This window comes from Monodelphis domestica, chromosome 1 (assembly GCF_027887165.1).
Source record: "Monodelphis domestica isolate mMonDom1 chromosome 1, mMonDom1.pri, whole genome shotgun sequence".
Classification (NCBI taxonomy): domain Eukaryota; kingdom Metazoa; phylum Chordata; class Mammalia; order Didelphimorphia; family Didelphidae; genus Monodelphis; species Monodelphis domestica.
In genome coordinates, this window is record NC_077227.1 from 75,678,242 (window position 1) to 75,694,641 (window position 16,400).

General features: G+C 39.0%; 1 protein-coding gene across 1 annotated transcript in view; it reads left to right on the forward strand.

The window, feature by feature from the left end:
- The window catches only part of LOC100020587 (cytochrome c oxidase assembly protein COX15 homolog), a 20,852-nt gene extending 5,002 nt beyond the window's left edge, over positions 1–15,850 (forward strand). Inside the window, exons 6-9 of the mRNA XM_007478646.3 lie at positions 8,453–8,534; positions 9,385–9,539; positions 11,645–11,758; positions 13,670–15,850. Coding sequence (XP_007478708.1) covers positions 8,453–8,534; positions 9,385–9,539; positions 11,645–11,758; positions 13,670–13,801 — 483 coding nt within the window. The 3' untranslated portion in view covers positions 13,802–15,850. The remainder of the gene's footprint in view (positions 1–8,452; positions 8,535–9,384; positions 9,540–11,644; positions 11,759–13,669) is intronic.
- The last annotated feature ends 550 nt before the right edge of the window (positions 15,851–16,400 follow it).

Consider the following 16,400-nt stretch of genomic DNA (forward strand, 5'->3'; position numbering starts at 1 on the left):
GTCGAGTTCAAGACAATATAATTTATGCATACTACTTTAGCAATGTGATATTATGTGTTCTATACATTAGTTAAAGGACCCTATTTATATCTTTTACAGGATTGATTTAATATATAAAAGCAAGGTATGACACCTTTATGTTGTACCTACATGATACTTTCATCATCTTTTACACTTTATAGCAGATATGAAAAGCATAATCATCAGCCTAGAATGGCAAAAAATAGCCCTGGATAAAAAGTAGAGCAAGAAAGAGAAAGAATTAAAGATTGGAAGAAGTAGGCAGAAAGGTAAGAGTAGCCCAAGTGGAGTCACTAGTTGAATAAGTTGGACAATGAAAGTATGACAGGATATGAGTGCACCAAGAGAGGATGACTTCTGGGAGATTGAGTGTAAAAGGGAAGAGAGATACAGGGTAAGATGGGAGGGTGAAATAAGGCCTTTTTAAGGGTAGAAGAGAACTAGATTTCATGTAGAGAACAGGTATATATGTGTGTGTTAATTTTTGCAATGAATTTTTATTCAGAAGTTGTATTTTTTCCTCATTCTCATACTCAAATTCATTTATATTACTAAGCATACACCACCTGACATTTGGGAAAGACTATACTTAAATGTTTTGTGTGTCAGTGAGAAACCAGCCCAGAATTAAAATTTTAATGTAGAAAATATGGATAATTTTATTCCTTTCCTACTTTTCACAGCCAGACTTGGAGAATAAGAAGTGTGCCTTTGGTGCCTTTACTTCCCTACAATCCTCTCCCCTTCCTCATCACCTATAATCTGGCTTTTACTATCTATCTTACTAAAACTGTATTCGAGGCATTTCCTAAGTGCTTGGTCTTTTTCAGTTCTCATTGCTTTTGTACACTATTAAGCATTCCTTCCTTGAAACTCTTTTCTCTTTTGGTGTCTGTGATACTTCTCTCATAACTCTTAATCATTCATTTTCTTTTTACCAATTAAATGTGAATATTTTTCAGAGTTCACTCTTAGCACTCTGCTTTTCTTTCTATATTCTCCCTCTCAGAAATCTCATTCATTAGCCTCTCAGCTATCATTTTTATGCACATTGGTCTCCATGGAGAATGATATGGGTGCACAGGGAACTAATTTATTGACCATCTTGAGTTTTAAGAAGACAAGGAAAAAAGGGCAGGAAGTAGGGATTAATTTGAAAGTGTGGCACAGTCCTACAAGAATAGTGTCAGGTATACCAAAATTCAGATTAAATTGAGGTTGAAGACAGCTAAAAATAGCAAAAAGCATTACTTTAAAAAGTCATATTTAGAGAAAAGAAAATTCAAAGAAGGTTGGAACAATGGCATGGAAGAAGACAGAATTATTGAGGTTTTAAAATGTTTCTATTTTCTCTGCCAAGTGATATAGTCTTTAGATTGCAAAGAACAAAGCAAAATTGGAAACTAAAACTCAAATTAAGTAGGGAGATAGCAAGAGATCATCTAGCTGCCTCTTGGTGAGTTCAGGCTCAAGTAATCTGAAGGAACTGACAATTATGACTGCTGACCAATGATAGTGATCTCTGAAAGATTATGGGAAAATGGAAGAGGCCCCTACTGTTTCCACAGTGTGGGAGATGGGTAAATATTGTTCCTGGTTGTTTGTTTGTTTATTTGTTTGTTTTTTAAGGCAGAGAGTCTAATGTATAAACTATAGGTCCAAGAGCTTGGTTTTAATTTCTGTGATAAGTCCAGATTGGGTTATTAAAGAGATAGATAATTAACATCCAGAAACAGAAGCAGTAATCACTTAGAACCAGTGGCTTCTATAAAAATTGGTCATGCCAAACTAGCCACACATCTCTTTTATTTTTTGGACAGGTTACTAAACTAATATACATAAATAATGCTGTAGAAAGTTTTCTTAAAGTTTAGCAAAGCATTCTGTCCTCTCACATCTCACCAAGACAAAAAGATATGGGCTAGATGATAGTTTAATGGTTGGAACCAAAAAATACTTAATAATGGCTTGATGTCTACAGAAGAATGCCTCAGAGATCTGATTGTGATAGACATATGAATACATATGCATATGTATATTTTTGTATACCTTTTTGGACTTTGGAACAACTCTGTAAGACAGAAGGGCAAGGTCTAGGCAAATGGGATTAAGTGGCTTGCCCAGGGCTGCACAACTAGAAAGTATCTGAGGTCAAATTTGAACCCAGTGCTGTATCCCCTGAGCCACTTTACTACCCCCTGACTTTAGTATTTAACATTTTTGTCAGTGACTTGAACATAACATGTTTATGAGATTTGCAGATGACAAAGCTGGGAGGAATAACTAACACAGTAAATGATAGGATCCAAAAATATTTAGACAATCTAGAATGCTGGACTTAGTCTAATAATTTTGAATTTAATAGAAAAAAATTAAAAATATTTTAAACTTTGATTTAAAAAATTAACTTTGTAACTAAGATGGGGAAAGTGTGACTAGATAGCAATTTGCCTGAAGAAGACCTAGAGGTTTGAGTAGATTACTGATTCTTTGTAAATCAGAAAAGTGATATGTCGACCAATAATGCTAATAATTGGTATTCATTAATAGAGATTGTGAGATTTAAAATGGTTGAGGTCTTAAACTGTAGTGACTAAAATAGTGGAAGATATAAATTGTGATAGATATAAGAGAGGGTGAGTAAATTTGACTGCAGAAAATATGTTTCACTACAGTGTCTTGGTTTTTAAATCAAATATAAGGTGGTCACCAGGGAAATATTCCCAATTATTCAAATACCCAAGTCAACTGGGTTTTATAGAGATTTTTAATTAATAACATAATGAGGAATTAGAGAAAGAGAGAAAGAGTAGGAAAGGAATAATTATGAAGGGCCTCAAGCCAATATGGCCTAGACCTGAGTCTTAAGAGAGAGAATCAGTCAGTCAGTCTTTTAACACTCACCACAAGGTCTGCCTAAACAAGGATTATAGTGACACCAGGCCAGCTCCATCTCAGCTGACTTCACCAGAGAGAGCTCCAGCAAGACTTCCTTAGAGATTGTCCTCCAAGAGCTTCCCTTCTCCAGAGCCTCTCTCAAGAGATTCTTCCCAAGCGATCCTCATCAGAGATCCTCCAAAAGGATTTCTCCAAAAGGATATTTTCTCAAGAGATTCTGCTTTTTCTTATATAGGGGTTTTTCTCCCATGTCACCTCCCCTAAGTCCCTACATCTACCAATCACTGTAGACGCTTTCCAAAGGACTGCCCATCTAAATTCCTGCTAAGTCGACCAATCTCCTCAGTAAGTCTGAATCAGAAAAAATGCTGCTGTGTCGACCAATCTCCTCAGTAAGTCTGAACGAGAGAAAACACAGCTGAGTCAGCTAATCTCATCAAGAGAAAACTTGCCCAATCCTTTTAGGTACCTAGCATCCCATTGTATTAATTCTAAAAACAGGCCTTGCTCAAAGAACTCCTTGCTTTATTATAAGCATGGGTCCAAGTACTTTCGTTGTTTAGCAAGGAATTTTCTCTCCTAAAGCAGTCTTAAGTACGGGTAGAGTAGGGGTCCTCCCATAGCAAGGAGTTTTCTCCCCTAAAGTAGTCTTAAGTACGGTTGGAGTAGAGGTCTTCCCATTTCTGATCCTGGCGAGTTCTCACATCAAAATGGGGAATGTTTCTCAGTAGGGAATTTGTTCCAATTAAGAATTCCCCGATGGGGAAATTTTTAACATTCACAAGTCTGAGAGATTTCAAGATTTACAAGATATACCTTCCAACAGTAAGAAGATGGTATACAATTGTTACTATGCCCTGAGCAGACCATGATTGGATTGTTATATTTCTTTGTGCCATATTTTAAGAAGGACAGTGGTGAGCTGGAAAGTATTCAGAAGAGGAAAGCTGGAATGTTTAAGGTCCTGGAGATAATTTCAGGAGGATTGGTTGAAGAAACTGGGAACAATTTGCCTAGAGGAGAGATGAAGGGAGAAATATTGGAAGGGCCATCATGTAGAATGACAAATTAGACCTTTTTGACCTTGGCCCTAAAAGGCAAAACCAATGGATAGAAATTTCAAAGAAGTAAATTTAGAATTAACATGAGAAAAAACTCCATTAAAGCTAGTGGAATGCCCTCCATTGGGAGAGACTAGGTTCTCTGTCACAACTTGATATCTTCAAAGACTGAATGACCCATTATTGGGTACATTGTAGAGGGAATTATTGTTTCACATATGGATTCAGGAACTAAACTTAGAGAAATTAATAAACTCTCGTAGATTTGAAAAGTAATTTTCCATTTATATTAGAACCAGAAGGCAAAGTAGAAGTAAAAATAATCCACTGATCCACCCCCAGAAAGAAAGTTCCAAAGGAAAAGTCCTAGAAATGTCACAGCCAAACTCCATAACCCCTATGTCAAAGAAAAAAACTGTGCAGTTATCCAGAAAGAAGCACAGTTAGGATCACTAAAGGCTTGGCAGCATTGGTAAATTTGAGATCTTGTAGTACAGTATTCCATAAAGCAAAAATAGGCTTAAAACCAGGAATAACTTAATAAAGCTGAGTAAAATACTGCAGAGGGGGAACAGGTGGGAGGGGGAATAGACCTTTAATGAAATAGAAGGCGGACCATCATTTCTGATAAAAGATCAGAGTTGAGGAACTATAAAATGCAAACACAAGAGTCCAGAGAAACCGGAAATGTAAACTTATTTGGGCAATTGGAGGGAAGAGAAGAAATGTTTCTCTTCAGATCTCAATATCTTCAAAGAGCATTAAAGAAATTTCAAAAAAAAAATTTTTTAAAGAAAAGAAGAGGACTTGGGGGCAAATTGAGTGCTGTTTTATCATTTTTAAGAGAGGACAAGAGTAAAGGAATATAGGAAGTAGAGTATAGAAAGTACTATTTCTAGTCCACTAGGGTCAAAAGTAGGAAGAAGAAAATAGAACTCTATTTCTCTTATTTAGGGTAGGTGAGAATAATATCCATACATGGTGGAGGGAAGGGGGGGGGGAGAGGACAAGCATTGGATGAACCCAACTCTAATCTGAAGTGGACAAAGGAGAGTTGACATTCATACTGTTTATTGTAGAAATACAGCACACTTAACAGGAGATATGGAGGAGCAGGTTTCATTTGTGCTTTCTCTGAATATAGTGTCCAGGCTTTCTTTTTTAATCATTGTTTTCAAATAGTCTGATGGTTCTTCTTTTCTCTCTCTTTTTTAAAACCCTTCCCTACTTGATATCAGTTCTAAGACAGAAGACCATTTAAGGCTAGGTAAACAGGATTAAGTGACTTGCCAAGAGTCACAAATAGGAAGTGGTTGAGGTCAGATTTGAACCCAGGTTCATTTCTTCCAACTCCAGAAGTGGCGCTCTGTCCACTGTACTGTCTACCTGCCCCTCATCTTTTCTTGACCTGTTTCCCAGATCATTTGTTTTTCATATTAGATATATTATAATTTCTTCAATTAAAAAAAACTTTTGATTTCATTCTAATATTTCTTGCTCTTCCATGGAACCTCAGAGTTGCTCTAATTTGCATTACTCTCAGTTTTAGTGATTTGGAGCATTTTTCATATGGTTTTAGATAGCTTGGATTTCTTCTTTACAAAATTAGCCTGGGGGCAGCTGGGTAGCTCAGTGGATTGAGAGCCAGGCCTGGAGATGGGAGGTCCTAGGTTCAAATCTGGCCTCAGACACTTCCCAGCTGTGTGACCCTGGGCAAATCACTTGTCCCCCATTGCCTAGCCCTTACCACTCTTCTGCCTTGGAGCCAATACACAGTATTGACTCCAAGACAGAAGGTAAGGGTTTAAAAAAAAAAGAAAAGAAAATTAAATTAAAAAAAAAAAGAAAATTAGCCTATTCTTCCTTTGGGCATTTTTCAGTTGGGAAATGGCTATTATTCTTATAGATTTTAATCAGTTCTTTGTACATCTTGGAAATGAGTCTCTTATCAGCAAAACTTGCTGTAAAGATTTTTTTCCCATTGCATGTTTCTTTTCTGTTTTTTAGCTGTATTTGGCAGAACAGGTTGTGGTATATGACTGTGACAAAATATGATTGAGCCATAAGAAATGATGAAAGGAGATCTGAGAGACTCTTGGGTCATATGAACTGATTCAGAATAAAGTAAGCAAAACCAGAATGACTTGTACGAAGACAACAGTGTTGTTAATGTTAAATTTTTATGGTTGACTGAATATTTAAATTGGTGGTCGCAGGGATTTAATTTCTAAATCCCAAAATGAATTACTAGAGTAGAATGGAATTTATAGTAGTTTATTTACAATAGAGGGAAGATATTAAGGAATGAGAGAGAGAGAGAAAAAACTCTGGCTTCCTCTGAGCCAGGTAGAAATTCTAAGGCCCTAATCAGGGAAAAGAGTCTCAAGACAATGGGCCTTTCTTTAAGGTTCACACCTTCAGAAAGGCAAGGAAACTAAATCAGCCTTTACACTCACCACAGTGACCATCTAAAAGGAAAGCAGTCTGAAGTCTCCTGCACAAGCTCCTCCAGGGATCCAGTACCACAGCCAACTGTCTTCACTCCAAGTCTGGGTATCTCTTCCAGTCTCTCCTCAAGTGTCTGTCTTCCAGTCTGACTCCAAGCGACTGACTGAAGTCTCTCCAAGTGACTCTTCTTCACTCTTCATCCAACTCCAAGTGCCTGAAGATCTCTCTCTCTCTCTGGCCTCTGTGGTCCTCTTTTTAAATATCTTTTTCTCTTGTGTCACCTCCCCTAAATTTCACATCTACCAATCACAGCAGACGCTCCTCTCCAGGACTGCCCATTCAATATATGAAATGGGTGTTCACACCTTTTTTGGTTAAATCACCTTTAGTAGTTAGTTCGCACCTTTTTGTAGTTAAAATAGGTAGATCTGCTTTAAATACTGAGTTAACACTTTGGGGAATTAAAACCTAAAAATAGACAGGGGATTACAATTTAATCTTTTCAATAAAGGAAGAGCTAAGTACCTTCATTGTTGCAATCAGGGGAGAGCTAAATCCAATCTTCACATAAAGAAGTGAAAATCAGTGTTGGAAGTCTTCCAAACTCTGATCAATGGAATCTCTGTAGAGGATTGAAGATGGAGTAGGTTTTTTAAGCTAGCCCTCAAGGCCAACATCTGGAGAAGCACCTCTTGTGGAGAAGGGGCCCACCACCCCCTCCACCAAGTGCTATCTACCAGGTAGGCAGGACCAAAGGCAGCATGCACCAGGCAAATCAAACCACTACCACTCTCTGGACTGCTATTTCTCTTCAGACTTTTGAGTCCAAAAGCCTGGGAAATAACAATGTGCTGAGCTTCTAGCTCAGTGCCCACAGTCACCATCCTGGGAAGAAATCCCTGTGGAGATGCAACCACAGCTATAAAGACCCAGAAAGGAGAGTTCTTGTCCCCAACCTTGGCCATGTCAAACGCATCAACCTTGGAGACCGATACTATTTTATCAGTGGAAATTACAAAAAAAGAAGTATTAGCATCTGTTTTTTGTTGTATCCTAAGGACCAGGGACCCTTTCTCACTTGTAGCTGAAACTTTTCATATGTATTATCTCCCCTGTTAGAATGTGAACTCTATGAGGGCAGGGATTGTCTTACTTCTCTATTCATATCCCTAACACTTGGCACAGTGCTTTGCCAAAGAAAGTGCTTAAGAAATGTCTTTTTCATTAATTCATTTCTTGACCAAGAGGTGATGGACTCAAGTGCAAAAAGAGAAATATGTTTATAGACAATATTGTGATTAATTTTGTTTGTCTCTGCTGGTTTACTACAAGGGATTTTTTTTTCTCATATTTTAATTGGAGGATTGGGGTTGGTGATAAAAGATTCTATAATAATAATGACACCACTACCTCCACACACATCATTTATTTATTTTTAAGCCCTTACTTCCTTCTGTCTTAGAATTAAGTATCCATTCTAAGGCGAAAGAGTGGCAATGGAGTAGGCAATTGGGGTTAAATGACTTTCCCAGGGTCACACAGCTAGGAAATATATGAGGCCAGATTTGAACTCAGGACCTCCAGTCTCCAGGCCTGGCTCTTGATCCACTAAGCCACTTAGTTACCCCTGAAACTTTATTTAAAATGCACAGAAGAGAACCAAAGGACATTCAAAAGAGCTTCAAACAGGAGAGCTTTGAAAATATCACTAAATTTGATGTTTATGTTCTAAAAAAACAAGAAAGATGACCTAAAAATTCATTTTTACATATAGTCCTTTGTTCTGCTGTGTATGTGCTCATCTGGTGAATACTCAATGGATTTGTTAGACATTAAATACTCTATAAAACAGCCCTGTCTCTTAGGACAGATCTCTTCAAACATTGTAAAGTATTTTAACCTCCTAAAATATCCATTTAATTGTATTTGTTCTTCACTTTTATTTGACTTTGAAAAAATGTTGCCTTTTTTTAGATGTTGCAATATTATTTGTTTATGTGATTAATCTTCCTTCTGTTGTATAGTTGCCAGAAACCCGTCAGCTCCTACAGCTGAGGCGATTTGCTCATGGGACAGCTGGCCTGGTTTTCCTTACAGCTCTTTCAGGTATGAAGTCTTGCTACCAGTTGAATGCTACCATGATTTCATTCTGTGGTCCCTTCTTGGTTCTTCATCCCTTCCTCCTGCGTCCCATCTCCCCTTGTCTTCTATTTATCACCAACCCCCTTGCCTCCTCTTCTCTCTCTTGTCCCCATAACCCTTTTTTCCTGTCCTTGATTCCTAAATATGAGTCTGCATTTCTCCATTTTTAATTTACAAGTCTTTTGTCACATGAGGGATGTTTTCCTGAGAAAGCATTGCCTTTATCCCAGATATGAGAGAGATACCACAGTTGAATTTTGAATTTGAAGAGTCCATTTTGAATCTTTAATTCATAATTTTGTCTAAACCTTCCCTAATGTGCTTTTCAAATGGAGTACTGGCAAGGATAAGGCTTATTTCATGATCCTTTAGCACAACCAAAGGGATTTGCCTAAACTATAAATATGGCCATGTCACTCCTAATCATTAAACTCCTGGTGTCTTCTATTGCCATTGGCTCATTTCATTTGTTACTACCCAACCCCAACCTGCCTTTCTGGGTTTCTTAGACATCCATTATTCCTCAGCAGTTGTTTTTTTATGCGATACATCACATCAGTATGCATCTATGATCTCCACATGAGCAGGTTTACTTTTGTCTTTCTGTCCACCGAGTCTAGTACAGTTCCTAGCACTAGGCTTAACAAATGCCTGTGGATTGATTACCGGTATACCTCTATCACTTTTCTTGTTTCCACCATATGGCACCAAGATAAGAAATTATATGATATTGTTTTGTATTTTTTACATGTAGAAAGTATTCTATTTACTGGCTTCCCTTATTTTGAGTTTTTAAATGTATCTTGAACTACAGGAGCTTTTGTAGCAGGCTTGGATGCTGGACTTGTATACAACTCCTTCCCCAAAATGGGAGAGCGATGGATCCCAGAGGACCTCTTTACCTTCTCTCCAGTCCTTAAGAATGTCTTTGAAAATCCAACCATGGTGCAGTTTGATCACCGAATCCTGGTATGTTTGTCTTATAAGGAAGCTGGAAGTACAGGGGCTACTCACAGGCCCAGTCCCACTCAGATCAGCACAGAACCTTTGACCTACTCCATTTCTAGCCTTGGATGGTTCGTCCCTCCTTAGCCTAGTGCCTCTCCTCTCCCAAGGGCCCACCAAATTAATGCTGAACTTAGTGTAGACATGCACTCTGCTCACTAGTCATGAGCTAGTGTAAGCTGATCAGTTTAGCCCACTGCAGCTCAGAACTCCCAAACTCAAGATATCTACCAATCTCAACCTCCCAGTCAGAAGAGATTATAGTCTCTACCACACATGGTGATTGAGTTAATTCCAACAAATATTTTTTAAGGGCTTACCAAGATCAAGACCCTTTTTAAGGTACTAGGAATACAAATTTAGAAACAAAACTCCCTCACCCCAAGGAACATTCATTCAGACATTTATTAAGCAACCGGTAAGTGTCAAGTACCATTAAAATATCAAAGTGAAAAGCAATACAGTCTTTGCCTTTAAGGCACTTATTATCTAATGGGATATAATATAAATACAGTGGAATATAAGCTTCTTTGAAAAGATGGTGGTATCCCCAAAGCCTAACTTAAAAGTCTGGCACACAGGTCCTTAAAATATGTTGGATTGAATATGATAGAATATGAAAAGGGTAAGACAAGAAATAAGAATTAAAATCATAAACACTAGCAAAGAGCTTTGTAGTCTTTTATATTTGTAGTTATATAATTCTTATATGTGTCATAGTAGGTTAACACCGAAATATTTTGTGCGTGCTGTTATATTGATGAAATTTTTCTTTGTACCTCTTCTTGGATTTGTACAGATAGGCTGATAATTTCCAGAGTTTTAATATTTGACTAAAGCTATTAATTATTTTGTAGTGCACTATGTCTCATGGTCAAAAACAAAAGTGATAGAATCCTAAAACTAAAGAAAGGTGGGGAGGCTTTGCTTCTGGCAGAAGTGTGGTCATCAAAGGAGCTTTGCAGTTTCCAGAAGCAATCCCATTTGCCTGTCCTCACATTAAATTTTGGACTTAAACTTATATCCATTTGTACTGTCTATACCAGGCACAGATGCGTGTGTGTGTGTGTGTGTGTGTGTGTGTGTGTGTGTGTGTGTGTGTTATACACATTTATACACACTGGTATTATAAGTACATATAAATCTGCATATAATTATTCATGTGCATACATACATCATGTGGGTAGCTATGTGTGTATGGACTCAGATGTATGTATGTGTATGTGTGTGTGTATATATATATATATATATATATATATATATATATATATATATATATATATATAAAACATACACAGATGGATAATCCCTATCGGTTTTATGACTTTAAGACATAGATGACTGCCCAATCTCAGAAAACTAAAAGAAAGCTTTGCAGAGAGACATGGTGAGGTATGGGGTAGATATGAGCAAGCTGCAACATATAGCAAATAAGGACCTTCAAAGAATAACTGGATTAAGGATGTCATCCTAGATTTTCCTGACTGAGAGAGAAATTGGCTAGTTATGTAGAGGAAGGAAGAATAACAGGTAGCAGCTTAAGGTCACCATGGGTGTCCTCACAATGTCAAGAGAAAATGAAGGCTCTCAGCTCGTTGTTGGACCCTGTTTGGCAAACTTATGGGAAGCCACAGACAAAAGTCCCATAGGATGGGCAGACATGAATGAGTCATTGAGGCAACAGTCAAATCAGTAAAGTCACAGTTCCATTGGAGTACTGTTTTTCTTGGGTTTTTCATTGAATTTCTAGGATTCTCTAAGCAAAGCATCATAATCTGTAAATAAAGATAATTTTGCCTCTTTTTTCACCTGTTCTCTCAATTTCTTTTTCTTGTTTTTTGCTATGTAGTTGGCATTTCTAACACTGTATTAGATAATAGTGGAGATGATAACCATCCTAGTTTTACCCCAATCTTTTTGCATCTCCATTGCAAATGATATTTCTTGGTCTCTAAATCTTTATTTATGAGCATTAATAATGTTGCTAGAAAACATAAATTTAGAGTTTATGGGGTAGGAGGTAGAAATTGGGTAAAAGTCATTATGACTAGCTTCTTCCTTTCTTTTAGGGAATCACTACAGTCACAGCCATTACTGGGCTTTACTTCCTCTCCCGGAGAATCCCCCTTCCTCGAAGGGCCAAAATGGCAGTGGCAACATTGCTGACTGTGGCCTATGCACAGGTATTTACCACTTCTTTAATTAGCTTGGCATAATGGGAAAAGTACTGGATTGAAGGTTGAAAGACTTGGTTCAAATCTTGGCTCTGTTCATACTGCCTTTGTAATCTTGGACAAATCCTCTCAGCTTTCTGTGCCATAGCTCCTCCTCTATAAGATAAGGGTGTCTCTGGCAATGAAGACTGAGGACCCTTCCAGCTCATGATCCTGTAATCTTATCATGATGATGGTGATAATAATAACTGACATTTAATACAGTTTTGATGCAGATTGTCTTTATTATCTCATTTAAAGTAGAACATGGCCTAATATCTCATTTATAGATAAGGAAACTGAGACTAGGGGCTCACCTATCATCTTACAGCTGGTAAATGGGAAGCCAGGGCCCAGATGTTAAGTTCAGTGGTTTTTTCCCCTCATATCACAGTATTTAGGCTGAGCATGTTCTTGATGGCAATTCAGAACTTTCCTACCCTATAACCAGGAGCAGTAGAGATCTTGCAAAGATAAATGTGTGATAAATGATTTCATAGTCCAAGCCTTATGAATATTTGCTTCTGTTAAGTCATTATTTCTGTTTAAGTCCTACCCCAATTCTTTATCGTGACCTAAGGGTGATCCTGGATTGTTTGAGTGTGGGCTGTACCAGCATTGATAGGCTTTGGGTGTGGGCCAGTGACAGACTGTATGAGGAGTAGGATCAGCCTACCTGTGCCTGGGTACTCTACAGGGGAAATAATATTTCTGTCTATAGAAATTCTCAAAGATTATTCGTTATAGAGGGAGTGTTTATACTGACAAAATCATGGATTCTTGTAGGACTGATGGAAGTTTAAAAGAGGGGAAAGCCTAATTGGATTTAGCGCTGTTAAGACCTTAAGAGTCATAAAGTACAATCCCACTCATCTTGTAGATGAAGAAACAGGGACCCAGAGAGTTCACTGACTGGTGAGGGCCAAGGTAGTTAGAAGCAGAGCTTGAAAGTGAATCCAAGTTTTGACTCCCAAGTCTTGGACCTTTTCCACCATACCATGCTGCATCCCTTTTGTCTGTATTCTCTCCAGGACCAGGGATAGCACCTTGAGCATAGTAGGGGCTTAATAAACATTGACTGAATACATGAACCAGTGCCTGGGACTGTCTTCTAAGACCACCTCATCTTTCTTCATTATGTTTCCCTATTCTTTACCATCCCTTTTTTCATCCCATTTCTACCATGGATTCTCTTACCTTGTCACTTCCTCCCCAACCTTTCTCCTTCTGCTATTCATCAGGGATCTGCAGCCCTTCTAGCCCTACTGTGGTTCTCATAACTGGGGTACTGCTTAAGGATCAGGAGCTGGAAACCCAAATTCCTTAGTAATATCATGTAGTGGAAAGGACTTTGGAATCATAGAGAAACTGAGTAGGGGTGGCCCTATTCCCTATACATTCCATCTTGGGCAAATTACAAACCCAGCTGGACCCTAGTTAACTCAATAAAATGAATAAGTTAGCCTAGTAGGTGGCCTCTGAAGTCCCTGCCAGCCTTCAGTCTATAATTCGATGACTCTACAATCTTTAGAGATACAAAAACTCCACATTCGTGCCACAAATGTGACTACTAACAGACAGCGTTTTCACAATGCTGAGCCACTCCATGCTTTTGCCCAAAATGCATTTGGGTCTTCAGCATGACTGTATCTCTCCCTTTGAATTATCTGTACTTATCTGCCTTTTTGCCCTCTTTAGACATGCTCAATGTTATGCCATTGGTTATTATGGGATGTTCCCACTTTCTTTTACATTTACTACTAATGGGAAAGATGGAAATGCAGCTTATCTTGGCTATTCATATTCAGTCTCTTTTTAAAATCACTACTTACAATTACTACTGTTCTCATCCATTATTTTTCTTGGTTTGTTTTTCAACAGGTGGGCTTGGGCATTAGTACTCTGCTAATGTATGTTCCAACTCCTTTGGCTGCAGTTCACCAATCAGGTTCCCTGGCTTTGCTCAGCGTTGCCCTTTGGCTTATGAATGAACTTCGACGAATCCCAAAGTGATCTTCAGGGCAGCCACTTTCTGTGGCCATGCCTGGGCTTTTGAGAGCTCCCTGGGAGTATAGGGACTTGGACTTTCCCTCCCACTGGATTCAGAAAATGATGTGGTAGAACAAATGATCAAGAATGAAGGGACAAGGGCAACTGAATGGCTCAGTGGATTGAGAACCAGGCCTAGAGACAGGAGGTGCTGGGTTCAAATCTGGCCTCAGATACTTCCTATTACCCTGGGCAAGTCACTTGACCCCCACTGCCTAGCCCTTATGGCTCTTCTACCTTGAACCAATACACAGTATTGATTCTGAGATGGAATGTAAAGGTTTAAAAAAAATGGAGACCGATTCTTTTTCAAACGAAACTACCCTTCACACCTAAAACCAGTCACTTTTAGAAAGGAATTATTTGTCACTTGCTTTTTAACATGCTGTCCAAGATCCCTTCCAACTTTTAAGATACTTTGATTCTGATTCAGTCTTAGGGTTTTGGGGAAACAAAGTGTGAACTAGTTGTGCTTACTGTTTAAGGAACTTCTCTAGTTGCCCCTTTTCCCTCAGTGTTCCCCCTGTTTTTGACCCCTTTGAATTTTCATTGGGATGCTGTACTCTAATAGAAGTGAGGTTTCACAGGAATGTTTCCTTTCTTCTGGCACATAATCTTTTGGGGCTCTCCTGCTGCTGATAAGAGTCAGAAGCAAAGTGACTACAAGTCAGGAAATGGGTTCTAGTCCCAGCGGTGCCACCAGCGTGGCTTTGGGTAAGTCAGGCAGCCCCACCAAGCTCCAGTTTTTAAACTGAGATTTTACTGACTGTTATCTAAAGTTCCTTCCAACTTTAAAATTCTGTGTCTGCATAGCTCCCAGTAAAGGCACTACTAACACACTGGAGAGCTAACGTACACCTAAATGATTCTTTAACACAATTAAAGTGACGGGATGTTTTGTCCTATTAGTAAGTGTTTGGGGTAGAGGCTCCTTAAGAAGTAAAAGATTTTGCTTCCATCACACTTCTCTCAAGAGCCAGCCTTGCAGGTACCCTCACAAACATACTGCACGACTGAACCAGACTCGTGGGGCTACAGCCTGGCCCTGGGATCTCATTGATGCTTCTCCCTGTGTAGGTCAGCCCCTTCCCTACACCTCACAGCCTTAGATAGGCCACAGAATTTGCCCAGGGTCATATAGCCAGTAGGGGTTAGAGGCAGGACTCTCATTCAGACCTTCCCGGCTTCAAAGCTCTTTCCACGATGCCACTTAGTTATTAAATCTTAAAAGTGTGAACTTTTGACCTGTCCAGTCCTTACACCCAAGGGCTGAAGAGGACAGGACTGGAGAGAGCCTTATGGATGCTGTCGGAGAAGCACTGGGTCAGTGGAGGAGCAGTGACCCTGAGGAGTTCCGCCTCTCGGCTCCTGGCAGTTTTGAAGGTGGTTGGGGTTTTTTGAACAGTCATCCTGTGTCGTTTACCCGATCTCTTCATTTGTACATAAGGAACTAGGACCCAGAGAAGGGATGGGGCGTACAAGTACAAGCCCAATGGTTTATGGCAAAACCAGGCCTAGAACCCAAGGGTCCTGACGTGACTACCATCTTGGTGTTCTTGCACTTGTTTGGTTCTTGAGTGGGCTTTAGCACTTCACTTCTGCTTCTGACTTCTTCCCCTTTTCCCTTCTGCAGTGGTCAGGCTTTCCTGCCTCTCCCCAATAGATTGTCTTATTTCAGGCATGTGTGTACTGCGTGATAGAGGGAAGGGCATGCATGGCTTCCACTTGGGCAGCCACTGATACTGCCGTAGCAAAACTACTTTTTTCTGTCCTGGGCCTCAAGGGATTGAACAAGAGAACCTGAACCCCTTTAGGCATTCACTGATTGTTTGCCCCCTCTGTTTGAGTGTGATATTTGATATGAAATGCCACTGATTCTGCTAGATTCTTTTCCGGTTTACTTAGAGCCTGCCTTTCCTCTAGATTTGTTTGCTTATTCAGATAACATTTTTTTTATTTGGATCAATTTGATTCTGTATTATTTTAAATTAAATGTTTTCTTTTTCACCTGGATTTTATAGTTGTTACTGAGTACCTGATTTTTCTCTCTGATATTTAAGATGCCTCCCGTAGCCCAAACACTTTGGGTCCCTTCTTCATCTAGATTTTGTACGAAAATAGCAGCTAATCTCCAAAGGGTTATTAACAAATCCTAATTTACCTGTGACTTTATATAAAGAGTGCAGTAGGACAAGGGTCTGTGATTACACAGAGTAGCCCAGAAAGAAGGAACTAGCCCAAAGGGGACATAAAAGTTTGACACTCGAGACGGTTTTGAGGCCTAAACTCCATACCTCTGACCCTCATCTGTAAAATGGGTATATTTTTATAAAGAAATCACTTTAAAAGGATAACTATCGATTATAAACATGAACTTTGCTATAGAGGAAAACTATGAGCTGGAGAAGCAGAGAAAAAGTAGGAGCTATTTATCTAAGAGGGACAGATTTGCTTTCCAACTCCAAGGAGAGCCTGAGCTCAAAGAGGTTAAATCCAGACTAGACTTGAGAATTCATAATCCAGAAAACAAAAGTATAGAATGAATGCCAGAACCGGAAGGGTT